The following is a 26263-nucleotide window of genomic DNA, read 5'->3' on the forward strand; positions in this document are numbered from 1 at the left end:
ACAGAGGAATTCCGGGTGGGGTGAGATTGCTTGCCGACCCTCTGTGCAGTCGTGAAGGTGGGTGACGGGGTTCCTCATGAGTGCGGCGCCCCTCGTGGGCTACAGCAGCAGCGGCTCCGAAGATGAGGCCGAGGCCGGGGACCGGGTTCGGCCGGGGGCTGAAGGCCGCAGTCGGTGAGGAGCGAGGAAGTCTTTCTGGGGAAGGGTGATTGGAGAGGGTCCGGAGCTGCTCTCGAGGGAAGGAAAAGGGGCACGGGGTGAGGGGGGCGGGTGGGGGGAAGGAGGACCAGACAGAGCCTCGGTGTGCCCCCACCTGGCTGGGTCAAGGTTAGGAGGCAGGAAACGGGGTGGGTTTGGGTCCAGCCTCGGGCGCCTGCCCACTCTGTCTCCTGGCACGCACCACTGTACCACCCCAGGTCTGTTTCCTCATTTGGAAAGTGTTTTCTTTAATCTGATAAATATTCATGGAGTACTCTCTCTGCGCCAGGCTGGGAACTGGGGACTCAGCAGTGAGCAAAGTAGGAAGTCTCCTACTTTGTGGAGGAGCTTCGGTTCTTAATTGCCAGGCCTGGTACCTGCTGAGTGCTTTTCCAGCAGCACTTTCGTTCATCTTACTTTATGGATGAGGAAACGGGAGGTCCACAGAGAGCATATTACTTGCCTAAGACCACAGAGCTAGGAAGTGTCACTCTGGCTCAGGCCTGTCCAGTTCAGTTCAGTTCACTTGCTCAGTCGTGTCCGACTCTGCAACCCCATGAATCTCAGCACACCGGGCCTCCCTATCCATCACCAACGTCCGGAGTTTACCCAAACTCATGTCCATCGAGTCAGTGATGCCATCCAGCCATCTCATCCTCTGTCGTCCCCTTCTCCTCCTGCCCCCAATCCCTCCACATATCACCACCTGCTCCTTTGTTTCTCATGGGGACCAGGTTCCTAGAAAGTCTGCTTCCAGGAGTTATTCACTCAGTTGTGTCTGATGCTTTGCAACCCCATGGACTGCAGCACCCCAGGCTTCCCTGTTCTTCACCATCTCCCCAAGCTCGCTCAAACTCATGTCCATTGAGTCGATGATGCCATCCAACCAACTCATCCTCTGTCATCCCCTTCTCCTTCCACCCTCAATCTTTCCCAGCATCAGGGTCTTTTTCAATGACTCAGCTCTTCACATCAAGTCGCCATAGTATTGGAACTTTAGCTTCAGCATTAGTCCTTCCAATGAATATTCAGGGTTGATTTCCTCCAGGATTGGCTGGTTTGATCTCCTTGCAGTCCAGGAGACTTTCAAGAGTCTTCTCCAGTACCACAGTTTAGAAGCCTCAATTCTTCAGCACTCAGCCTTCTTTAACGTTCAACTCTCACATCTGTACATGACTACTGGAAAAACCATAACTTTGTTGGGAGACATTAATGAAAGAGTGTTGGGGAAAGAGCTTTGTGGTTATCTAATGGCACTTGGTGAGAAATAGACATGCAGAGTCACCCTGTACAAGGGGTTACCACTTTCCTCATGTGTACAGACAGAGAATGTAGGAAGCTAACTGGGCTTATTTTCTTCTTTCCTCTTGCAGGGGCCAGAGCCCCCTTCCCGGCCAGAGGTTGCCAGTACCCGACAGTGTGCTGCACATGTTTGCCGGCACTGAGGAGGGGCCTGTGGATGATAGTGCACAACACGGGGGCCGGGTGCGCACCTTTCCCCATGAGCGTGGCAACTGGGCCACCCACGTCTACGTGCCTTGTAAGTAATGCCTGAGAGACACGTGGCTGACACTGACAAGGTGCCTCTTATGGGAGGAAGCTGGCCCCAACCAGGAGGAAGCCAGAAACCTCAGCTTCTGACACTGGTAGTGAGAAGGAGATCAACTCAACAGAGAGAGGGCGAGCTTCAAGAACTAGGGAATTTTTCTGTTACACTTGATTTTAGTTTTGAATTCATTGCCTGAAATATATATATATTTTTTAATTAACCCGGTGTATACTGTTCTCTCTGCTCGTGGAGATGTGGCCACAGGAGGGTCTAGGGCAGAGTGTCAAGGCCATCGCAGAGTGTAACTGTTGCTAGTACTTTGTTTCTAAGAGGGCTGTAGGTGTGCTGGCTTCAAGTCCCCACCCTAGCCCTGATGAGTGAGTGGCAGGCAGAAAAAGCCCAGGCTTCGGAGTCTGACCTCACTCCACTACCTGCTACTCTGGGTGCCCCTTAGTTAAGTTGCTAGACTTCTCAGAGCCCCACTTTCCTTAGCTCTAAAATGGGGACAGTAGTAATACCTATATGGGGACAGTAAAACACCTCGAGGACTTCTGTGACAATTAAATGAGATCATCAATGTCAAGTTCTTAGCACAATACATAGAGTACGTGGAGGCTCTTACTGCTTTGTGTTAGATCAGGTAAATTCTTAGAACCTCCATTTCCCCATCCACAGAATGGGAATGATTCTCTATATTCCCTATTCCACTGGAAGTGAAGTGAAGTCACTCAGTCGTGTCCGACTCTTTGTGACCCTGTGGACTGTAGCCTACCAGGCTCCTCTGTCCATGGGATTTTCCAAGCAAGAGTACTGGAATGGGTTGCCATTTCCTTCTGCAGAGGATTTTCCCGACCTAGGGATCAAACCCAGGTGTCCTGCATTGTAAGCAGACGCCTTACCATCTGAGCTACTAGGGAAGTCCTGAAGTGAAAGTCACTCAGTTGTGGCATTTCCATTCCACGGGGCATTTGGGCAAATTGAGAAACTCATCAGGTGTGAGCAGATTGTTAACCATGGAGCTCTAGTCATATAAAAAGATCTGTGAACATACAGTGGTGTCTTTCTTGTGTTTTTTGTTTTTCTGAACAATTAGGAACATTCTACATGTCTGTCAGGAGATTCTAGATGTCTAATAAATGTCTGATTAAAGAAATGCCCTGTTTCTAATCTAAGGCTGGGTTACTGTGGAGCCATAATCATGAGCTTGCCTTCTATAATGAGAGGAAGGCCGTCCAACATGTAGTGTTACATGGAGAAAGCTCGGGGAAGAACTGCATGCCCTCATCTTCTCTAACAAATAAAATATATACATTGGCACAGCACTGAGAAAAGCTGTGGAAATAAGCATCATGTTTGACAGTCTTTGTCTCTAGAGTAGTGGTCTTGAAAGTGGGGTATGTGCCCTGAGGGAGAGATCAAGGTGGCCTCTTAGAAAGAAAAGCATTAATACTTTTTAATGTATTTCTCTTTGTCTCATCTTTTTAAGTTTCTACTCTTCAGAGTGTACATTTTATAACATGATTTTGCAGCAGAGTGCATGTTTGTAATTTATATAAATGCACATTGACTGTAGGTATGTGTGCAAGCTCGTTTGACTAAAGGCATGTGTGATCACAGTAGTTTGGATTCCCCTGCTTTGGATGTGGACTTCGAGGACCCTTGCTTTCTCTGTCACATATTTCTCTTTTTACTCGAATTCTTTTCAAAACGCATATGTATGTATATGTTTCAGTTCAGTTCAGTTGCTCAGTCGTGTCCACCTCTTTGTGACCCCATGGCCTGCAGCACGCCAGGCCTCCCTGTCCATTGCCAACTTCCGGAGCTTACTCAAACTCATGTCCATTGAGTCAATGATGCCATCCAACCACCTCATCCTCTTCTGTCCCTTTCTCCTCCTGCCTTCAATCTCTGCCAGCATCAGGGTCTTTTCAGATGAGTCAGTTCTTTGCAACAGGTGGCCAAAGTATTGGAGTTTCAGCTTCAGCATCAGTCCTTCCAATGAATATTCATGGTTGATTTCCTTTAGGATGAACTGGTTGCATCTCCTTGCAGTCCAAGAGACTCTCAAGAGTCTTCTCCAACACCACAGTTCAAAAGCATCAGTTCTTCAGCGCTCAGCTTTCTGTACAGTCCAACTGTCACATCCATACATGACCACTAGAAAAACCATAGCTTTGACTAGACGAACCTTTGTTGGCAAAGTAATGGCTCTGCTTTTTAATATGCTGTCTAGGTTGGTCATAACTTTTCTTCCAGGGAGCAAGCTATATGTGTATTCTATAACCATAAATACATATTAAAATATGATTAGAATACATAGACATTGGCTGGGCTTCCCAGGCAGCTCAGTGGTAAGGAATCCACCTGCCAGTGCACGAGACGCAGGTTGGATCCCCGGGTTGGGAAGATCCCCTGGAGAAGGAAATGGCAACCTGCCCCAGTAGTCTTGCCTGGAAAATTCCATGGACAGAGGAGCCTGGCAGGCTGCAGTCCATGGGGTCGAAGAGTCGGACACAACTCAGCGACTAAACAACAACAACAAGATGTTGGCTGCCCTCAAAGTAACTTTCTCCTAAAACCTAGAATAACAGAAGCCTTTCTCTGCTCCTGGCCATCATGTGGCCATCCTGCTAAGAGAATGGCCCTCCCTCTCCACTCTTTCCCTCCAGACGAAGCCCGGGAGGAGTTCCTGGACCTGCTTGATGCACTGCTGTGCCACGCGCAGACATACGTCCCCCGGCTGGTGAGGATGGAAGCCTTCCACCTCAGCCTGTCCCAGAGCGTGGTTCTGCGCCACCACTGGATCCTCCCCTTCGTGCAGGCTCTGAAAGACCGAGTGGCCTCCTTCCAGAGGTGAGTGTCCTGTGCTTCTCTCTGCCTCTCCTCTCCTTCCCCTCCAAGGCTCCTCTTCCCATCCCAAGTTCCCATGGGGATGGACCTGTGGGATGGTGTTACCCCAGCAAGCAGGCCAGACCTAAAGGCTAGCGCACTGAGTATCTCCCAGAACTGCGCCCTGTACACGTCATCCCGTGTGACTTTGAACCCGTAAGATGTATATAGATAAGAAGAGACTTATTACAGATATTGGCTTATGCAGTTACGGAGGCCAAGAAGCCCACTGTCTGCCATCTACAAGGAGAGAACCAGAGGAGCTGGTTTTGTAATTCAATTTGATTTCAAAGTCCTAAAATAACAGGGGACTGGTGATGTAAGTCCTAATACGAGCCTGAAAGCCTGAAAACCAGGAGTGCTGATGTCAGAGGGTAGGAGAAGATCAGTGTCTCAATTCATGCAGGGAAGGGGAGTTTGTCCTTCCTCTGCCTTTCTGTTCCATTCAGGCCCTCGGCACGTTGGATAATACCCACCTGTTGAGGAAGGCCGTTTGCTTTACTCAGTTCATCAGTTCAAATGTCCGTCTTTCCAGAAACACCTCACAGACAAACCCCAAGATAATGGCTTACCAACTCTCTGGGCATCCCTTAGATCAGTCAGGTTAACGCTTCTCGACTTGACACTTCCGTGCATCTTCTTAAACCATACTTAATCTCTAAATGAAGACTACAGCAAGGCCATAACTCTGCCTAACATGATACAACGTCCATTGTGCTTCTGAAAATGCACTAGTCCCTTTCCCAGAAGCGGGGGTAAGGTTCTTGAGCAATGTTTTTGCTCTTCTAATCACCCCTAACTTGAATGTGTACACGCATGCTCAGTCGTGTCCAACTCTTTGTGACCCCATGGACTGTAGCCCGCCAAGTTCCTCTCTCCATGGCATTTCTCAGGCAAGAATACTGCAGTGGTTTGCCATCTCCTCCTCCAGGGGATCTTCCCAACCTAGGGATCAAACCTGTGTCTCCTGCATTGGCAGGTGGATTATTTTACCACTGAGCCACCTAGGAAGCTCATAACTTGAATACAGTTAGCAACACTTAAATACTAAAATAAAGTCATTACATCTTATATTATGTGATAAGGGAGTAAGAAGAAAACAAAGATATTTGCTTAATATATGTACAGGCAAGTCTTGTTTTATTATGTTTCGCTGACAGCATTTTTTAACAAACTGAAGGTTTGTGGCAGCCCTGCATTGAGCAAGTCGGTCAGCATCACGTTCCAGTATTTGCTCTTGTGTCTATCATATTTTGGTAATTCTTGGAATATTTCAAACTTTCTCATTATCCCTATATTTGTCATAGTGATATTTGACGTTATTATAATTGTTTTGGGGTGCCAGGAGCCACACCCATATAAGAGGGCAGACAGTTGATAAATGTGAATGTTCCCCCGCATCTCTCTCCCTCCCCTTGGGCCTCCCTATTCCCTGAGATACAACAGTATTGAAATTAATAACCTTATGCTAGCCTCTTAAGTGTTCAAGTGAAAGGAAGGGTCATGTGTCTCTTACTTTAAATTAAAAGCCAAAAATGATTAAGCCTAGTGAGGAAGGCAGGTCAAAAGTGGAAGGAGACTGGAAGGCCTCTTGTCCCTGTTAGCCAAGTTGTGACTGAAAAGGGAAAGTTCTTGAAGGAAATCAAAATTGTTCCTCCAGCGAATGCAGGAACAATAAAGCAAAAGAGCCTGGAGAAAGTTTTAGTGGTCTGGACAGATGATGAAACCGGCCACAGCATTCCCTTCAGCCAAAGCCTGATTCAGAGCAAGGCCCTAACTCTTTAATTCTGTGAAGGCTGAGAGAGGGGAGGAAGCTGCAGAAAAGTCTGAAGCTGATAGAGGTCGGTTCATGAGGTTTAAGGTAAGAAGCCATCTCCATAACATGAAAGCGTGAGATGAAGCTGCAAGTGCTGATGTAGATGCTGCCGCAAATTACCCAGAAGATCTAGCTAAGATCATTAATGAAGGTGGCCACACCAAGCAACAGATTTTTCAGTGTAGATGAAAGAGCCTTCTATTGGAAGAAGATGCCAGCTAGGATTTTCATAGCCTGAAAGGGGGTGTCAGAGCTTAGCTTCACAGCTTCATAGACCAGGCTGACTTTCTTGTTAGGGGCTAATACAGTTGGTGATTTTAAATTTAATCCAATGCTCATTTGCTATTTCAAAAATCCTAGGGCCCTTAAGAATTATGCTAAATCTACTCTGCTGATGCTCTGTTAATGTAACAACAAAGCCTGGATGCCAGCACATCTGTAGACAACCTGGTTTACTGAATATTTCAAGCCCACTGTTGAGACATCCAGCTCAGAAAAAAGATTCTTATCAAAATATTACTGCTCAGTGACAATGCACCTGGAGACCCAAGAGCTCTGATAGAGATGTGAAAGTGAAGTCGCTCAGTCGTGCCCGAATCTTAATGACCCCATGGACTGCAGCCTACCAGGCTCCTCCGTCCATGGGATTTTCCAGGCAAGAGTACTGGAGTGGGGTGCCATCGCCTTCTCTGCACTTTAGTGAAGTATTCACTTTATTGCCGTGTTCTAGATCCAAACTCACAGTGTCCCTGAGGTGTCCTGTATTTATGCTCACAGATGTATTCATAAAATAAGGAAATTCTCATGATGATTACAGTCCTCATTGCGGTAACTGGTCACATGATCGCAGCTGATATTTACAGTTACCTTCTGCTTCCTAGCTCTCTATTCCCTTTGCCTTTGGCAAACACCTCAGGTGGTTATGGTTCTTTACCTGGGGTAGCGACCCAAACCTTTATTTCTGAAGCATCTGGGCCATACTAGTGCTGCTTGCGTTGGCCGTGTACTTTTCCACTGGCCGGAGTCAGTGGGCATGGTTAATACTAAAAGATCTAACAGCAGATCTCTTGTATCCCAGGCGTCCTCTGCCTTATCTCCATCATGGAGTTCTAGTCCAGTTTCCCCTTGGTAGTCAGGATCAAGGACCCCAGCCAGCACTGGAACTCTTTGTTGATTCAAGGGTACAGGAGCCCAAAGTGGGAAGTGTTGTTTTAAAAAATATCATTTATTTGGCTGTACCGTCTTAGTTGCGGCATGTAGGATTAGTTCCCCAACCAGGAATCAAACCCTGGCCCCCTGCACTGGGAGTGTGAAGTCTTAGCTACTGGACCACCAAGGTGGCAAGTCTCAACTTCCAGTTCAATGAAAGCACTATGTCTCCTGTGGGAAGTATTCCTCCCTCTGGAACTAAGACCTCTGGGCTATCAGAGCATGAAGTTGTGGGAACAGAAAGTAAACATTTTGCTAATGGATCACTCATATTAGTGGTTCCACTCCCATTTCCACCCCTTGATTCCTGGCCCCGTGAATCCTGGCTACGGGAGAATCAGCACCATATGTGTCTGCTGATTCAGAGCAGATGCAGATAGCATGGGTTCTGTTATAGAATAAAGTAAATGAAAAGTAATAGTCACTCAGTTGTGGTCGATTCTTTGCAACCCCATGGACTGTAGCCTGCTAGGCTCCTCTGTCCATGGAATTTTCCAGGAAAGAATATTGGAGTGGGTTGCCATTCCTTTCTCCAGGGGATCTTCCCAACTCAGGAGTCAAAGCCGTGTCTCCTGCATTGCAGGTGGATTCTTTACCATCTAAGCAACCAGGGAAGCCCTGGAGAATACTGGAGTGGGTAGCTCCAGGGGATAGTCCCAACCCAGGAATCCCGCATTGCAGGCAGCTTCTTTACCATCTGAGCTACATGGGAAGCCCCCTGTTGTTGCTTAGCCGGGGTCAGAATTGTCTTTTTTTTTTTAACCTACAAGGAAAAAATTGGCCCTTCAGTTCAGTTCAGTTCAGTCGCTCAGTCGTGTCCAACTCTTTGCAACCCCATGAATCGCAGCACGCCAGGCCTCCCTGTCCATCACCAACTCCTGGAGTTCACTCAGACTCACGTCCATCGAGTCAGTGATGCCATCCAGCCATCTCATCCTCTGTTGTCCCCTTTTCCTCCTGCCCCCAATCCCTCCCAGCATCAGAGTCTTTTCCAATGAGTCAACTCTTCCAATGCGGTGGCCAAAGTACTAGAGTTTCAGCTTTAGCATCATTCCTTCCAAAGAACACCCAGGACTGATCTCCTTTAGGATGGACTGGTTGGATCTCCTTGCAGTCCAAGGGACTCTCAAGAGTTGTCTCCAACGCCACAGTTCAAAAGCATCAATTCTTCAGTGCTCAGCTTTCTTCACAGTCCAACTCTCACATCCATACATGACTACTGGAAAAACCATAGCCTTGACTAGACGGACCTTTGTTGGCCCTTAAGTCATCTATTAACACCAACCTGATGATGTCTTTCTCAGTTCCCATCAGTAAAGCTGAGATAGTCTCAAATTGCTTATCAAAATCAACTGTTCTTAATAAAGTAAAATTTTTGCTAGCATCTGAATGAAGCTATGGGTTACTTGGACTCAGCGATTATTTAAGGTCTTGCCCAGCTCCTGTATTTTAGGGTTGAGTTTACCACCTGTATACAGGAAGGACAATACTACATGTGAAATGAGTTAACTATAGTTTCAAAGTGATGTTTTTTAATATATAAACTGTTTTCTCTAAAAATATTTTTCTTATCATTTTTCCTGAAATGCAGTTCTTCTGAATTTCAGATTCTGCTTTACTGCCGACCAGATAAAGATTTACACCAATCAAGAGAAAACCAGGTGGGTCTCCCTGTTCTGCCCCCAGTTGTTCCCAGAAGAGGATTCTTTGCAGTAAAGACTTGAGGGGGGCCTTGTCTGTCTCATTTTTTGGTTTGTTTGTGTTTTAACCAGCTCTATGACTACCAAGGCAGTTGTCCCCAAATCTGAACCTTTCATTAAGAAAAATAACTCCGGGAGCATGAGAGGAGGAGCAGAGGTAGAGATTAACATCTTGGTTTAGTGGGAAAAGCCTGAGACTCAAAACAACCCTGGGTGCCTGCCCAGCTGTCTCCAATTTAACATTGAGCTCATAGCTTCAACCTCTGTGACCTGCCATTTCCAAGCTGTCACAGGCATGCCCTGACACATCTATCAATGGGCAGTTGTGAGGCTCAATGAGTTTTATAAAAGCATTCAAGGATGAGATGAACAAAAGAAATTGTTATTAACAAGGCTTCAAACCACACCTCCTTGTCAGATCCACTCGCTGAGTTGCCTTCTGCTCTCAGCACCTCTGAGAGGATGGCTCATTCCTTCATTCTGCAAAATTGGTTCAGCACGTCCTGGTGCCAGGGACTTGCTGTACACTGCAGATCAGCAATGAAAAGGTCAGCACAGTCCTTGCTCTTTGGGGTCTCACGTTCTGCAGGGGGAGATAAACAAACAAGGAAGTGAGACTATTAGAAACTGCTCTGTGATATGAGTCTGGATCATGCAGCCAAGGACGGCCCTAGGGAGCTGGCATTTGCCAGCAACCTAAGGATGAGAAGTAATGAGCCTTGGGAAACGCTGCTGAGAGAGCCTCCAGGCAGAGGACACAGCCGAGGAGGTGGTCTAAGGAGGAAGGAGCCTGGCTTGTTTGAGGAGCCAATGAAGCGGAACCTGGGGAGCAAGTGGGAGAGCGGGAGGAGATGAGTCAGTCCAGGTTAGCTCCTACCAGGCCTTCAAGGTCAAGGTCAGGAGTTTTCAGGGTCATGGAAGCCACTGGAGGGATCTGCACAGAGACGTGATCCAAGTTATGTTTGTAACTGTCGGTCTGGCCCAATCATGTCTGTGGCTCTCTCGTGGAGACAAGATGTAAAGGAGGTTGGATGCACGGAGAGAGAGAGGAGACAGGTGTCACCATCCAGGTGAGGTGCCAAGGGTGTCCTGACTCAGGGTGATGGCAGTGCAAGGGCCAAGAAGCAAGACACATTCCTGATACACTGCAGGTAGAATCAACCAGAATCAGCAGTGAGTCCGGTCTATGCACTGTAAGGGGAAGAACCAAAGTAGATGCCTGGACTTGGGGTTTGAACAGCTGGGTAAATAAATGGTCCTACTTCCCGAGATGGGAAACACTGGTGGGAGGAAAATCCGTTTTGCTTTGTTCCCAGTAAATGTTGCCACCAATGATACCCCCGGGTACCCGTGGGTGGAAGAGGTACATACACAGTCAGGCAGACAGGAGAGGTGCCAGCCAGAGATGGAAATGTGGGAGCCATCGGGCTGTGTGGTACTGAAACCAGGGCTGGGGTGGGGGCCAGGGGCACACGGAGCAGATCCAAGGCCTGAAGGCTGGGCTCTGCAACCCTTGACCATTTAGAGGCTGGAAAGAAGAGAGGGCGGCAGAGGAGACTGAACCGGAGGCCAGAGGCAGGGTCACACCAGGACCGTGCAGTGGGTGGTCTCTTGGAGCCAAGAGGAAAAAAATGGGTTTCAGGGGGAGAGGAACCAGCTGTGTCAGACCCTGCTGAGAGGCCAAGGTGAGGCCGGAGAAGTGTCCATCAAGTGCAGTAACTGGAGGTGGGCGGCAGCTTTGATGGGAGCTGGCTGAACACGGAGGGGCGGGAGAGACAGCGGAGGGAGACAGAGCATCTGAACATCAAGTCTGACTGAGGATGGAATGGGAACTGGCTGAGAAATCGGGCTCAAAGGAGGGGTTTTCAGGATGAGAGAGTGCTCAGAATTCCCTGGCGGTCTAGTGGTTAGGACTCTGAATTTCCACTGCAGGAGGCACGGGTTTGATCTCCAGTTGGGGGAACTAAGATCCCACATGATGTGCTGCGGGGCCAAAAATAAATAAGAGAATAAAGATGAGAGTGTGCTACTGGGAGGGAGTCAGTGCCGGAGAGGGAAGCCCTGGAGAAAGGGACCCACCTGGGAGTGATGATGGTGAGCCTGGGCACAGAAGCATCGGGTCCGTAGACTTGGCAGCGGCAGATGAAGATGGTCCTTCAGGGGATCTTAGACCCTAGGGAAAGAGGGGAGGTGAGCGATTAGAGCTAGGGGAGGATGGGAGAGCCAGCTCGGAGAGTAGGGCAGTGAACTGAGTTCATGACCCAGACCTCCCGGCTTCCTTCTGTCGCATCCTCTGCCCTCCTCACGGCTGGTTTACATTTTCAGCAGCCGTGTCTCACACCCATGTTGTCTCCACTGCTGTCTCCCTCCAGGACCTTTGTTGGGCTCGAGGTCACCTCAGGGCACGCCCACTTCCTGGACCTGGTTGCAGAGGTAGACAGGGTCATGGAGGAGTTTGACCTCAGCACTTTCTACCAGGTAATCAAGGGGCATCTTTTTTCCTCTCCACCAACCCATGTCTAATGGGAATAAAACCAGCCTTAAAGCAACCCTTGCAGAACCCTCCAGAACTTTCCCAGGGGAAGTGTCCATTCTGCTGGCCCTCAGAGGACCCATACCCCTGGGGAGTAGAGTCTGATGTTGGGTCAGATACTGCCCAGCCAAAGTCCAGCATTTCTTACAAATCTTCTGTTACCGCTTCAGTATGCTCGACGAGATCTGTGCCTTCGATTCTGATGTATCCATGCTTATCTTCATATTTTTTAGAAGTAGCTTTCCCTAGTATTTTTTAGTCACGTCGACACTCCACATAGAGTCCAAGCTTCACATCCCTTCCTGTGCCTTACCCCATGCCCTCCAGGGGAGCTTGAACCTACCCAAGTTGAATATTATGGCTTTAAAGGGCCAGTGGTTTTGCTTGATATATTCTTTTAAAGTCATGCTGTGATATAGAAGTATGAATTTGAATGGAGATAATTTACAGTTTTATCATAACTTTAGATATTTCGGGTTTTGTTCACCTTAAAAAGTATGTCATCTATTGAAATCTTTTACATCAGAAAACATTAAATCTGGGACATGGGTTCTCTTCCATGTCCCAGATGTAAGGACTCAATGTTAGGACATGTAAAGGAGAGCCTCTGAGAACAGGACTGTCTTAGCTCAGGCTGCCATAGCCAGATACCAGAGACTGGATGACTTAAACAGTAGAGCTTTCATTTTCTCACAATTCTGGAGCCTAGAAGCCTGAAGCCAAGGTGGCATCATGGTCGTTTTCTGGTGAGGCCTCCTTTCTTGGCTTGTCGATGGCCATCTTCCCACTGTGGAAAGAGAGAGGGAGGAGCCATCTGCCGCCTCTTACGTGGGCACTAACCCCCTCACGAGGGCTCCACCTTCGTGACCTCAGCTAAACCTAGTTATCTCCCAAGGGCCCCTTCTCCAAATACCATCACCTTGGGGATTAAGACTTTAATATATGAATTGGAATGGGGGGTGGAGGACACACAATTCAGTCCATAGCAAGGACCAGCCCAGGGCTATTGTATCTATCCATGGAGACACTTGGGATCAACACCAAGGATCTAGTCTCCGTGGATCAGGTCAGGGATCCAGCAGGGATACTGGGACAACTCTTGTCGCCGAGCTCTTGTGATGTCTGCCACGGCATCCAGGTGACCGCCTGCCTCCCTGCTGTTCCTCTGCAGGACCCCTCCTTCCACATCAGCCTGGCCTGGTGCGTGGGTGATGCGCGTCTCCAGATGGAAGGGCCGTGCCTGCAGGAACTACAGGTGAATTCCCGGCACGAGAGCCGGGCAGGTGATGAACTCCGGAAGTAATGCTGTGGAAGGTTGGGGGCGGGAAGGGGGCTGACAAGCCCTGAGGATTAGGCCCGCAAACCGGAATCCCTGGGAGATAACCGGCCTTGCCGGAGAGACCCACACCACCCCCTGCTCCTCTCAGACCAGCAGCAGGGCACCACCTGGGAGCTTATTAGCGACACCCACTCTCTCGCCCCAACCCAGACCTAAGCAGTCAGATGTTAACAAGATGTCTGGGGATTTGTGTGCGCGTTAAAACTGGAGACGCCCTGCCCGAGAACAGTGCCGACTCCCCAAGTCCACAGCCCCTCGCCCAGAGGTCAAAGGCTTGGGTGCTCACCGGGGCCCGGGAGGGGCTGGAAATGAGTGAAACCTGCCAGGTGTCCAGAATGTCCACCCTCACAGCCTTTCTCATCTTGTGATAAGCCGGGGGTAACTTTCACTTTCCCATCAGTGCCCTCAGAGGAGCTGATACTCACCTCTCAGAAAGGAGACGGTGGGGAGCTGCCGTGCAGGAATGTGGGCCTTGTGTTGCAAGCACTTGTTTTTCAAGAAAAGCCAGAAACCTAGATTTTTTTTTTTTTTAATGTGTAATCACCCTATTTTCAAATGTTGGCCACCAGTATGTAGTTTTTAAGAAAAGATTGTTTGAGCCAAAGGAAACACATGCAGGCGGGAGACAGCCCCTGGGCCATTATCAGGTAGCCACATCTGCTCTTGGCCTGATCACACTGGAGGCGGCAAGGACCTCTGGGCTCCGGCTCCAGCAGACCCAGGTCCCAAGCCTGGTTTTATTGGATTCTGTGATTCAGGTCTCTGAGCATCCATTTCCTCATCTGCCAAGGCGGGAATGATAGCACTGACCTCACAGAATAGCAGAGCTGATTAGACAAGGTAGCCTAACCTGTGAAGGATTTCAATAGGCTGGCTTTGTTCGCAGTGCCGTCTGGGTCCCTGATTCCCCTTAACACGACTGTCCTCTCCTGGCTCCTGCTTTTAAGGGAATCGTGGATGAGTTTGAAGACTCCGAGATGCTGCTGCGTGCATACGCCGAGCAGATCCGCTGCAAGTCTGGGAACAAATTCTTCTCCATGCCTTTGAAGTGAGCACCAGAGGCCCTCATTGTCCTGGGCCCCTCTGCAGCCAGACAAAGTTGGAAGAACCCACTCAGATCGCTGGGGCTGCTGCCAGCCCTCCACTGGGGGGCCTGGCCAGAGGAGGCGCAGCTGCTTGGGATGCTCTCCGGAGCTGGTTCTCTTTTGGCCCCTTTGGGTTGCAGGTCGGGCACCGCTGCATTGTGGTCTTTCCCAGAAATCACCAGTAGAGGGCAGCCTGGGCTTCCTAGTTCTGGGTCTGTGGTGGTTATGCAGAAAAGCAAAACAAAACAAAAAATGGGGGTCACTTGGTGAGCCCACCCGTACTCAGTCAGAACCCCCATGGTAGTCCCACCAACAAAGGGCCCCTCCCCAATACCCCCTTGGGCTGTCTGCATTTGGATGCCATTGGCCCCCAGACGAGGGCTTTTTGAAGCCATCATGCCCTGTCTCATCTCTGCTCAGGCCTGACAAAGGGTGCTTCCACAGGCCTGCCATGCTCCCTCCTTGAAGCGGTGTAGCTTTTATTTATTTATTTTTAGTCTCACCCCCTCCTATGCCAGTGGAGGCCATCTCAGGGCCAAGGCCCAGGGTGCTAATTTGCGGTTTAGCATCAGTTTTCTCCATTCCTTCCTCCCACTCACCCCCAGCCAGGTGCCTGGGGAGACTTGAGCAGATGTTTCATCTTGGCCTGACTGGTGGCTTTAAGCCAGGCCTCCAACGCTCTGACCTCTGGCTTCCCATCAGCTTCCCAAAGAAGCCGAGAGGCACCTTCCCCAGGCAGAGCTCTCTCTCTGCCGCCTCCGGCTGCCTGCTGCGGCCTGTGGGCGTTCTGGGGGCACTCGGAGGAAGGGCCAGGGCTTGCACAGGGGTTTTTGTTTTCCTTGAGCCCTCACCAGAGCCAAGGGCCAGTCCCCTCTCCAGCTGCCACCTGGATTTCTAGTGATGGCGGAAGAGACACTTTTATGTTTTAGTTTTAAATTATGTTCAGCAAATAAAACTTAGGGTTTTTATTTTGGACTCTGTCTTGGACTGCTTCTGTTCAGCCAGGTGCAAAAATGACTAAAAAAAATTACTTTCCTCTGCCCCCATCTTCTCTAGCCTGCTTCATGGTGGGAATGTACTCTTGGGAGTCTCCGTTATGACCTCGTAAGGTGGCCATGAGAAGCCTTGACTATGCATCAGTACAGGGTGCAGGCACCTGGCCTGCCAGGCCTGCTTGCCAGCGAGGGGCACCTGGACCAAGGCATAAGCACAGACATCTAGACACGATCCTGCTGCAACACTTCCGGAATCCTTTCTAGAACCCTCTCTTCTTTTCCTCCCAGGAACCCCCTGGAGAGTAAACCAGGTAGGAGTGACTATTCTGCTTTTCCAGAAAAGCAGGTTCCATGAATTGCCTGGGGTCACATGAGAAGTCAGACAAGGCCCTAACCTCAGTGCTGTCCTTTGCAGCCTGCCAGGCCCACTCTCCCTGCTCCAGCCCAGACCACCCTCTTTCCCCTTGGAAGGATGTAGGGCGAAGGGGGCCTGTGGTTCTGGTTCCCACTCTCCTTCCTGCACCTCTGAATCTCCCTCCTGGCCTCTTCGTGAGGCCAGCTTCCAATCTCCAGCCTGGAGAGACCCAGGAAATCACATTCTGTGCCTTCTTCCCCAAGCCCTCTGCATGGAGCTGCTGATTCAACCAGGATTGGCCAGTCAGGTCTGCTGGCTTTTGAGGTCACACAGGCTGGAGAGGGAGATGCAGGCCAGCCTTCCTGGCAATTCCGCTGTACAGCCAGCGCTTACTGACACCTGCTCCATGCCAGCGCCTGACCTGGGCAGCTGAGTGAATCAGCCTCCTCCAACCCACTGGATGCTTATGAGGGGGTGGGGCCGACTGGGTGCAGAGAACACCCATTCCCATCTGGGAGATGCAAGCAAAACCACCCAATTTCCTGCAGGTTCCAATTTCAGGATAGAGACCAGCATCTCACAAGGCAGGTATTGAGGGCGTGGACCACCTGATCCTCCTCATCAGGGCCCTAGAGCCTCCATCTCAGGCACTCCTTCTTCCTGGGAGGGCCCCCCTCAGCCCCCACCCACACCCCCCATGTCATGTAGCATCACCATTAACAAACCCAGGGGGACTGACTGACTGCCCGGCCCCCTGGGGGAGGATGTGGTGCAAGGATGGAATTAGAGTGCGGCATCTTTGAGAGATGGGCCAAGATCAATAACCGGCTCTTCGTGGGAGAATGGAGGTGGTGATGGAGGAAGCAGGAGATTCACCGAGGGGGAGGGGCGGCGGGCGGCAGGGCTTGGCGGGCGCCCAGACCCTGAGTGCGCCGCTGGAGAGGCTGCGATCGGGCGGGCGCCGCGCTGACAGTGCAGAAGCAGCTGGGGCTCTTCCATAAGAGGAGATGTGTTCAGGAGACAGGAGGCGAGACCAGAGCCAGCTGGGGTCCACCCCTCGGCAGGCCGGCTCGGAATAAAGACACGCTCTCGAGGGGGGTTTTATCACACCAGGGAGGGTGCAAAATCAACACATCTGTCCTTAGATGTTCCCCACAGGGCAGGGAAATCATCATCTCCCGGCCTGTTTGGCCCCCTTCCACCTGGCATTCTCTTCTCTCCACACGCCTCTCCAGACCACCCCAGCTTTGTTTCCAAGGAAGAGGGAAATTACCCCAGCTTGTTTGTTTATTCCCGGTCTCGGTACCAGGAGCCCCAAGGGGCCCACAGCAGGACGGCCAGGGGTTGGGGGTGGGGGCTCCAGGCCTGCCTTTCCTTTACTGAAAGGAGGGATCTTGGCCTCTACCTGAGCCAGAACCTGCCTTTTACAAATAAGGAGGTTGACCCCAAAAGGGGAGATCACCCGCTCAAGATGGCCCAGTAAATAAAAGTTTTTAAAAGGTTGCACAGTAAATAAATTTGTGCTGGGCCGGAACCGCTGGCCTGGCTTTGGATCCAGAGCTATTTGTATAACCTCTCACACCCCAGCAGGGTCTCAGAATGAAACTGTGCTGTGAAATGAGGTGTCTGGGATTTAATTCAAAAAGATTCCGGGACAAAAATGAGGGGAGGGTTAGGGGCTAGATGAAAAGATTGAGGCAAGATGTGGGTAGTGTTTCAAAGCTGGGTGACTGAGAATAGATCGATGTATATATATAGAATTGAGTCACTTTGCTGTACACCTGAAATTAACATGACACTGTTAACCAACTATACTCCAATTAAAAAAAAACAAAACTAGGTGACTGAGGTTGGAGTTCACTCAGTCCCACTGGTCCCCTCAGGCCTTGGGGTCTGGCCAGAGCCCCAGAACTGCAGACCTCTGTGATGGGTGCAGGTACAAACCTACCTTGGAGCCCTGAGGTACCCATAGGGGCCAAAACCAGTCACTAGAGAGAAAACAATGACCAGCCCTGTCTGACCATGGGTAAGCAGACAGCGCTGCTTAGGATTCCTGGGCTCCCGTCCTTACTAGGTACCCTCTAAAAGCAAGCCTTTTTTTTTTTTTTTTTTTTAGTTTGCCAATTGTGAATAAATATTATGAAAGATTGCAGTGCAATCAGTTAAATGGAGACAACCCTGTTGTCCATTTCTGATGACTATACATTTCCCAGAAGGAAATTTCAAAGTGAAAACTTTAGAAATCCATTTCCCAAACAATGGACCCCACACAAAAGTTGGTGGAAATGGATGAAATTGTCCCCTTTGTCCAAACCTCGACTTCTTTTCCCTCAGGATGCTCGGTTCAACACCAGGTAATGTCCACCGTTGGTGCTGACCAAGATTCTTGCTTGACCAAACTTCAGTCACATTCTCCTGAACCCTCTCCCTAACAAGGAACAGAGGCTGAGTTAGAACCCCAGGTTTCTCTGTTTGTAAGTGGAAAAGCACCATGTTCGAGAACATAGGGGCTTCTTGGGACTTCCCTGGGGATCCGGTGGCTGAGACTCTGCATTCCCAACGGTGGGGTCCTGGGTTCCATCCCTGGTCAGGGAACTAGATCCCACATGCCACATCTAAGAATGAAAATGGACGATCTCGACTGCCACAACTAAGACCCGGTGCAGCCAAATTAATTAACTGTTTTTAAAAAAGCATTAGTTAAAAAAATAAACATGGGGGCTTGTTGATTGACTGAAACTGTCTTCATATTCCTGTGGACCACATGCTTCTACAGCCCTAGTACTGTCTGTTTCCACTGATAATACCTTACCCAAACTCTAGAGCTAACACAGCCCCTTTTGGGGTTCCTGGAATCTGTTCAAATTAGTCTACCTAAGGGGAAGCCCTAGGGCAAAACATAACTCAAATTTCTGATGCATGATGGTCCACTTTTTTCACTTGCTATAAAGAAGCCAAAAAGCAGCTAAGTGATTCAAACTATTGAAGTTCTTCAACAATGTCTTCGGAAAATACTTTCTGACCCAGTAAACCCCATAGACCCCTTCCAGTGCCCGAGTCCTCACGCCCAGCTCTCTATGACATCTGTCCTTCTCCCCAAAATGTCCTTCACCAACAGTGGACATGGGTTTGATCCCTGGTCTGGGAAGATTCCACATGCCATGGGGCAAATAAGCCCGTGCGCCACAACTACCAAAGCCTGTGCGCCGAGAGCCCACACCCCACAACAAGAGAAGCTACGGCAGAGAAGCCTGTGCACCAGGAGTGGAGGGTAGCCACCGCTCGCCACAACTAGAGAAAGCCTATGCATAGCAGGGATACCCAGTGCAGCCAAATATAGATAGTGTGTTTTTTTTTTAACTTTCCTGATCTGCCAAATGAAAAGGGAAAGATTTATTGAAGAACTGAAGACTGTCCTGGAAGCATACTCTCCAGACTCCCCAACTGATGTCAACTTATCCCCCTACCAGTTGACCCTAGGGATGCTGCCCTTTGGTTTGGAAGGCAAAAGGGAACCCCATTTCTGAAGACCCTCAAGAGTCTCAGATGACCTTGATTCTCCCAGGAGAATGAGGGAAGTAAGAGAAAAGTTACCCAGGTCCTGTATTGAAAATCGTAAACAGTAAAGAGATGAGCTGGGCTGCCCACCTAATTGATGGCCATCTCCATCAATTAGAAACAGCACAGTCAGAGCACCCGGGGCTGGACCTGACCTCCCTAATGGCCCCTGCTCTGACCACAAGCTTTGTAAATGGCCTCAGGCCAGAGCTCCATGACACAATACAGAGAAATAGTATTAACGGGCAAAATGCAAACTTGTCTGACTCCAGGCATTAGCCCAGCATTATGAAGATGGTATTTCCAGAAAATTGCAAGCTTAAGGCACTGCAGTTAAAACAGCTAGAAGGACCTGAAAACTTTTAATCTATGGCAAGCTCCCAAATCATGGTCCCCTCCTTCTGAAATTGTAGGAAAGAAGGACTTGAGTCTAGGAGTGGCGAGACCTCGAGAAGAGAGGAAAGCTACCCCTTAAGACAGAAATGGGTCTTTCCATGCCCCTGCCTAGGGTTCCCCAATAGCACTGAAAGCTAGAAGGTCCTAAGGGGCACTGACTGACAATCCAAAATTTATTAGAAATGCTCAGCCCCTACTTCTAATCCATGCATGACTCCCATTTGTGCCATCAAAACCCACAATGGGCAAAGAGGTTAGTTAGTCCAGATCTGAGATTTATTAAAATCATCAAACTCAGATTTGCTGTGCTGCTCAATCCTAGCACTATCCTGTCTGCTGTTCCTCCCAACACCCAGTACTTTTCAGCCGTCAACTTGTACTCTGCCTTGTTTAGGATTCCCCTTTATAAGGAATACAGTACATGTTGCCTTCACCTGGGATAACCAATAACACACCTGGACTGTTATGCCCCAGGGATTACTGAGGCTCCCACTTCCTTGTCACACATCCTGAATGTCATTTCCAGGGACTTAAAATTCCCGGGAGACTCCACGATAGTCCAACAGGCAAATGACCTCCTTCTATGTTCTGGCAGTCATGACAACCCCTTTTGGATGCTGAAGACCTTTCGAAGGCATTCGCAAGAAAGGGCCGCGAGGAGGCTAGAGACGAATTTCAGCTATGCTCTCTGTGTGTCTGCTATCTGGGTCATGATATTTCAGCTGCAGGGAAAACCATCTCCCCAGACTCTGCTATTCAACATTTTTCCTCCCTGAAAGAAAAGGACAACTGACAGGGTTTGGGGGTCCTGTGGGATATTATAGGCCATGGAAACCTCATTTTTAAAGTATTTTTATTTTTAAATTTTTGGCCATGCTGGGTCTTTGTTGCCATGTGGGCTTTCTCTAGCTGCGGCGAGCAGGGCAGGGGCTCCTCTCTGGTTGTGGAGCGCAGGCTTCTCGTGGTGGGGGCTTCTCTTGCAGCAGAGCGCAGGCTGCAGGGCAAGCAGGCTTCAGGAGTTCCAGCGCACTTAGTTGTTCCAAGGCATGTGGCTTCTTCGGACCAGGGATCAACCCTCTGTCCCCCGCATTGGTAGGCAGATTCTTAACCACTGGACCACCAGGGAAATCCTATAATTTCTCTATGATTGCCTCACCCCTCTATGCCATGACTGGGGAGGCACCCCCAGTCCCAGTGGTTCAGACTCTCTGCTTTCACTTCCCACCCTTGAACTTTCCAAGGACTCCCTGCCTCTTTCTTGTCTGTGCATAAATGAGAGGTCATGCCCTCAGAGTGTTGTCCTAGAAGTGTAATGGACACCCAAGACCTCTGGGATAGTATAGTTTGACCTTTGACCCAGCAGCTACGGCATATCCCCCATGCCTGTGAGCCATGGCTACAACCACCACACTTGTCTGAGCTACCCCCGATTTAGTATTAGGTCATCCGCTTGATATATATGTCCCTTGTGCTCCACAGACCCTGTCACCTAATGAAAATACACAGTACTTTTCTTCATCTTGACTTACCTCTCATGAAAGGTACTCTCTCTCTACTACTCTCTCTCCTCACGTTGGTATACATCAAAGTCAAAACCTTAACCCTGCTCCCTTGCTTCCTCTACCCACTGATGGGACACCCCTTGATTGTGTCATTAACACTAGATCCCTGTTCTGTTCTAGGCTAGATTTACCAGAAAAGCCCCTCCCCCAAGTTGACCTCACTCTTCAGAGGTCAATGGCTCCTACCTCTGGAAGGAAGATGAGGTCTTCAAGGCTACACAGGCCATCACTGATCAACATAAACCTCTGGAATATTGAGGCTTGCCAAACATCAGTTCAGCCCACGTAGCTGAGTTAATTGCTCTTATCTGGGCTTGCCTAAGAGCGGAAGGAATGAAGGTTAACATCTATGCTGATAGCCACTACACCTTGGGTTAGTGGAAGCTTTTGGTATATGCTAGAAACAGAAGATTCATGACAGTAGCTGGTACCCTGGTAAAAAATGGGCACCAAATAGCAGAACTTCTAAAAGTATTGTTATTACCCCAGCATATCATGACAGTTAAAACTGAAAGATATAGCACAAAAAAATCCAGATAAAGTCCAATAAATACAATAAATTAGCAGCATCTTCCCCAACCACCCAAAAAATCTAAGCAGTTTCATGCTTTGGGATGGAGTCCCCTGCATCCCTCTTTGAGGCCCTAGACCCCAGTGGGATTATTCACCTTCCCTCAAGGGACAGCCCTAATTTAGAAGGATTCCTGGGACTTCCCTGGTGGTCCTCTGGCTAAGATTCCGTGCTCCCAATGCAGGGGGTCCGGGTTCGATGCCTGGTTGGGGAACTAGGTTCCACATGCCACAAGTGATCCTGCATGCTGCAACAAAAATTGAAGATCCCTCCTGCTGCAAGCCAGACCAGTGCAGCCAAATTAATTAGTTTTTTAAAAAGAATGACTCCTAAGAAAATCATAAAAGAGGTCCACATGGCCCAGGTAACAGCTTCAGACTCAGAAAGAATTGGATGGGAAGAAGCTGTCTGTTCAAGCCATTCAGATGGACTTTGGAATCACCAAGATGTCTGCTTGGAAGCCTTTAAGTATGAATATCTCTCTCGAGTCATTTCGTGTGGTTCACACAACATGACTCATACAGAAAGGACAGGATGCAGGATATATTAGGCAAAAGGTAGTTTGGACCATTTGGCTTTTATTTGGTTCAAGCAGCTCACTTGCCTCAATTGCCAGAAATATAAGTAAAAGTGGGGCAGGAAGGGAGGCAGCTCCCCCTCAGACCTTTCTTCACCAGCAAGTAGATTTTATCCAGTCACCAAAAGCACGAGGCTACCAGTATGTTCTCACTGCTGTCTGCCTATTTTCTAAATGGGAAGAGGCTTTCCCCTGCCCAAATGCTTCAGCAATATCAGTTGCCAAAGGGTTCCTGCAACAAATCTGCCCCATCTGTGGCATCCCCTCTACCATCTCTAGCATTTGATCTAGGGGATCAAATTTCACTGGTAAAATTATACAGGGAATGGAAAAGGCAGCAAGGTAGTCAAAGACTCCACTGTCCTTAGCATCCTCAGCCATCGAGTGCCACAGAAAGAACATAGAAACACCAGCCTCAAGGCCAGACTGGCTCCACTGTCCAGGACTGGGCTTCCACACCTGCAAGCCCTGCCCCCTGCTCTCAGGACTCTCACATCGTCACCCCTATCTTCAGGCATGCTATCTCCCTTTTTAAAAAGATATTTATTATTTTTAATTATTTATTTATTCAACAGTGCCGTTGAATAAACAGTATTTATTCAACTCAGTTACAACACGTGGTTTCTTTAGTTGTGGCAATATCTTTCAGCTGTGGCATGCGAGGTCCTTAGTTGTGAGGCATATGGCATCTAGTTTCCTGACCAGAGACTGAACCCAGGCCCCCTGCACTGGGAGCACAGAGTCCTAGCCACTGGACCACCAGGGAAGCCCCAAGCTATCCCCGTATGAAACAATCACAGGAAGGCTCATGGGGACGCCTTATTCATCTTGACTAGTGGAAGATTCTAACTTTATTCAATGTAACATCCTTAGATACTGTCAAGAATCAACAAAACACACTTGATCCTAAATCAACAAGTCAAGGTTCCGTTGACTGCCTTCCCTTTAGAACTTCCTGATTATCCGTCCTGTGACTACAATAAGCAATCTAGAATTCTAGAAATGCCACTGTCAAAAAAACCAATCTTGAGCCTTGGCTCAAGATTATTATACCACTTTACTCGTTGCTAACACTGCTGTCAAATCACTGGGTGTTCAACACTGGAGTTGTGTTTCATAACTAAAGAAATATAAGAATCATATATAAGCAGCTCATATAACTCAACATCAAAAACACAACCTGATTTTTTTTTAATGGACAGAAGAACTGAATAGATATTTTTTCCAGAGAGGAAATGCAGATGGCCAATAGGCACATGAAAAAGTGCTCAATATCGCTAATCATCAGGGAAATGTAAACCAAAATCACAATGAAAAGGACTTCCCCGGTGGTCCAGTGGACCAGAATCCACCTGCCAACACAGGGGACACAAGTTTGATCCCTGGTCTGGGAAGATTCCACATGCCAAGGGCAATTAAGCCCACATAGCACAACTACGGAGCCCGCGCTCTAGAGCCCGCAAGCTACACCTAATGAGCCGCTGTGTCGCAAGCACTGAAGTCCATGTGCCTAGAGCACATGCTCTGCAAACCAGAGAAGCCACTACAGTGAGAAGCCCGCGCCCTGCAGCTAGAGAAAAGTCTGGGCAACAGTGAAGACCCAGCACTGCCAAAAGCAAATGATTTTTAGAAGACAATGAAAAAAACAAGCGAGGAGTTCCCTGGTGGTGCAGTGGTTAGGACTCAGCACTTTCACTGCCAGGGCCTGGGTACAACTACTGATCAGGGGGCTATGATCCCACAAGCCATGTGACACAGCCAAAAAAAGAAAAAAAAAGGTGAGAAAACCACAAAGAGATATCACCTCACACTGGTCAGAATGACTATCATCAAGAAGAATACCAAGAACAAATGTTGGCAAGGATGCAAAGAAAAGGGAACACTTGCACACTGTTGGGGGAAATGTAAATTGGTACAGCCATTATGAAAAATGGTATGGAAGTTTCTCAGAAGTCTAAAAATAGAACTACCATATGACCCAGCAATTCCACTCCTTGGTATATACCTGAAAAAAAACCCCACTTATTTGAAAAGATATGTGCACCCCAATGTTCATAGCAGCATTTTTTACAATAGCCAAAATAGGGAAGCAACCTAGATGTCTATCAACAGATGAAAGGATAAAGAAAATGTGATATATATATTTGATGGAATGCCACTAAGCCATAAGAAAGAATGAAATTTTGCTATTTCAGCAACATGGATGGATTTGGAGGGTATTATGCTAAGTGAAATAAATCATACAAAGACTAACACTGTATATCACTCACATGTGAAATCTAAAAAAATACAACAAACTAGTGATATAACAAAAAGGATGCAAATTCACAGATAAAGAGAACATATTAGTGGTTATGGGGCAGGGGGAGAGGAAAGGGGGAAGGGCAATACACAGGTAGGGGTACACACTATCAGGTATCAAATAAGCTGCAAGGATATACTGTACAACATAAAATCCCCAAGCCACTCCAGGAACTCTGCATATCCCTCATACAAGTGGAAATGATACCACTGCCCCTCCCAGAGTAATTGCTGAGACCCAGGCCAACCACAGGAGGACCACCTTCAAACAAATCCTTTCCCCACCCAAACTGAGCATCCTTTGGTTACCTTTAGCCATCAGATAACTATCTCTCTAGCTCCTACCTAACTCCAGATCATTCTTATTTTGTCCATGGAACCCATGCCTATTGGCTGTTACCTTCCATCTGGGCCAGATACTGTTACCTTGACAATCTCACCATTCCCTCATCTTATTCTATTTCCCACGATCTCCTTCCTCTCTTAAACTATCTCTAAAACAGTCACCACTCCTTCAGTTTAATTTCCTCCCACTATAGGATCAAAAGGTATTCAGGACATCATCTACATCACCATCTACAAATACCTTTGTAGATGATCTTGGTTCCTGGGGAGCAATTTAGAAAAAAAACAGTTATAGAATTGGGCCTACATTCCATCTACAACCTCACTACTATTTGGGGGCAAAGGTTTGCCATCTTTTGGGTACCATTCCCAGGAATTTATCATCCGGCTCAAGAGGTTAGACTCAACAACAGAATCAATCACCTGCTCCTTGCTGAAGCAATTCACCTTGTCCTCAGATAACATCACCACTGGCCTCAAATCAGTGACTCGCCAAGGATGAGAACCCCAGCACGCTGTTCTCCATAACTGCATCAGCCTCGATATGACCCAAGAAGGGGCACGTGCACAGTGGTCAGAAGCAACTGCGGCATCTTTGTCCTTGGCAATCTACGTGAAATCTCTGCCTTAACCAGGAATGTTCGAGACATGAATGAAGAGGTGTGTGCATTACTTCCATCACCACCCACTGAGGAGGGGCAACAGGTCTGGGGACTTCTTCTGGAGGCTCCCTGAAGGTCTACGAAGTTGGGCACAGGACCAATTCGGCCTCTAGTCTTCATCTTTCTATTTATCTTCAAGGTATTCCTCTCATCAAATGTCTGTGGATCCCACAGCACAGCAATTATCAACCCTCATCAAGTCTCAACAGATGATTCAGCTGGTCCTAAATGAATAAAAAGCAACCAAATGAAAAATGAATGTATTAATATATTGATCAGAGGAAAGAAGGACGCCTCTGCTTCCCTTGAATGAGAGGGAACTGACAAAGACTCTCTGCTTAACCCAACGTTAGTCAGGCTCCCTTGAATCTTCTCCCCAGCAAGGCCCATCCCTGTACTTCCTTATAGAATCCAGTTTTAGCAAGAATCTTGCTAAGTCAATTTAGCTGAATACCCCATCCTTGACACCTGATCAAACTCAGCATTCCCACTATACCCTGGGGATATGTGATCACCCTCACCTGCCTTCAGGTGAATGGCCCCCAAAGACTTGATAACTCTTCTTAGTAATTTTCCATCCACCAAAGCTGCCCCTCCCCCCACTTGCTCCTTGGCAGTAAATT

At 48.4% G+C, this 26263-nt stretch overlaps 1 protein-coding gene and 1 long non-coding RNA gene across 8 annotated transcripts in view; one reads left to right on the top strand and one right to left on the bottom strand.

The window, feature by feature from the left end:
* Positions 1–15293, top strand: USB1 (U6 snRNA biogenesis phosphodiesterase 1). 2 transcript variants are annotated; one of them, XM_027977890.3, is made up of 7 exons: positions 1–174; positions 1572–1738; positions 4417–4600; positions 9269–9322; positions 11734–11839; positions 13066–13149; positions 14181–15293. In XM_027977890.3, the coding sequence occupies exons 1-7, from the start codon at positions 77–79 to the stop codon at positions 14283–14285; spliced, it is 798 nt and encodes a 265-aa protein (XP_027833691.1). In that variant the 5' UTR covers positions 1–76; the 3' UTR covers positions 14286–15293. The 2 variants fall into 2 exon arrangements, with proteins under 2 accessions (XP_027833691.1, XP_042087661.1); XM_042231727.2 differs by having other exon boundaries at positions 14120–14211.
* Positions 5745–26263, bottom strand: part of LOC106991594 (uncharacterized) — a 24697-nt gene continuing 4178 nt past the window's right edge. For 4 of the 6 annotated variants that reach the window (XR_006056111.2, XR_003591483.3, XR_006056110.2 and 1 more), the window contains 2 exons: positions 11441–25864; positions 5745–9944 (listed from right to left, as the gene is read on the bottom strand). This is a non-coding gene — a long non-coding RNA (uncharacterized LOC106991594). The remainder of the gene's footprint in view (positions 9945–11440; positions 25865–26263) is intronic. The other 2 variants (XR_009596184.1, XR_009596183.1) reach the window with 2 other exon arrangements.

Source organism: Ovis aries, chromosome 14, assembly GCF_016772045.2.
Source record: "Ovis aries strain OAR_USU_Benz2616 breed Rambouillet chromosome 14, ARS-UI_Ramb_v3.0, whole genome shotgun sequence".
NCBI classification, from domain to species: domain Eukaryota; kingdom Metazoa; phylum Chordata; class Mammalia; order Artiodactyla; family Bovidae; genus Ovis; species Ovis aries.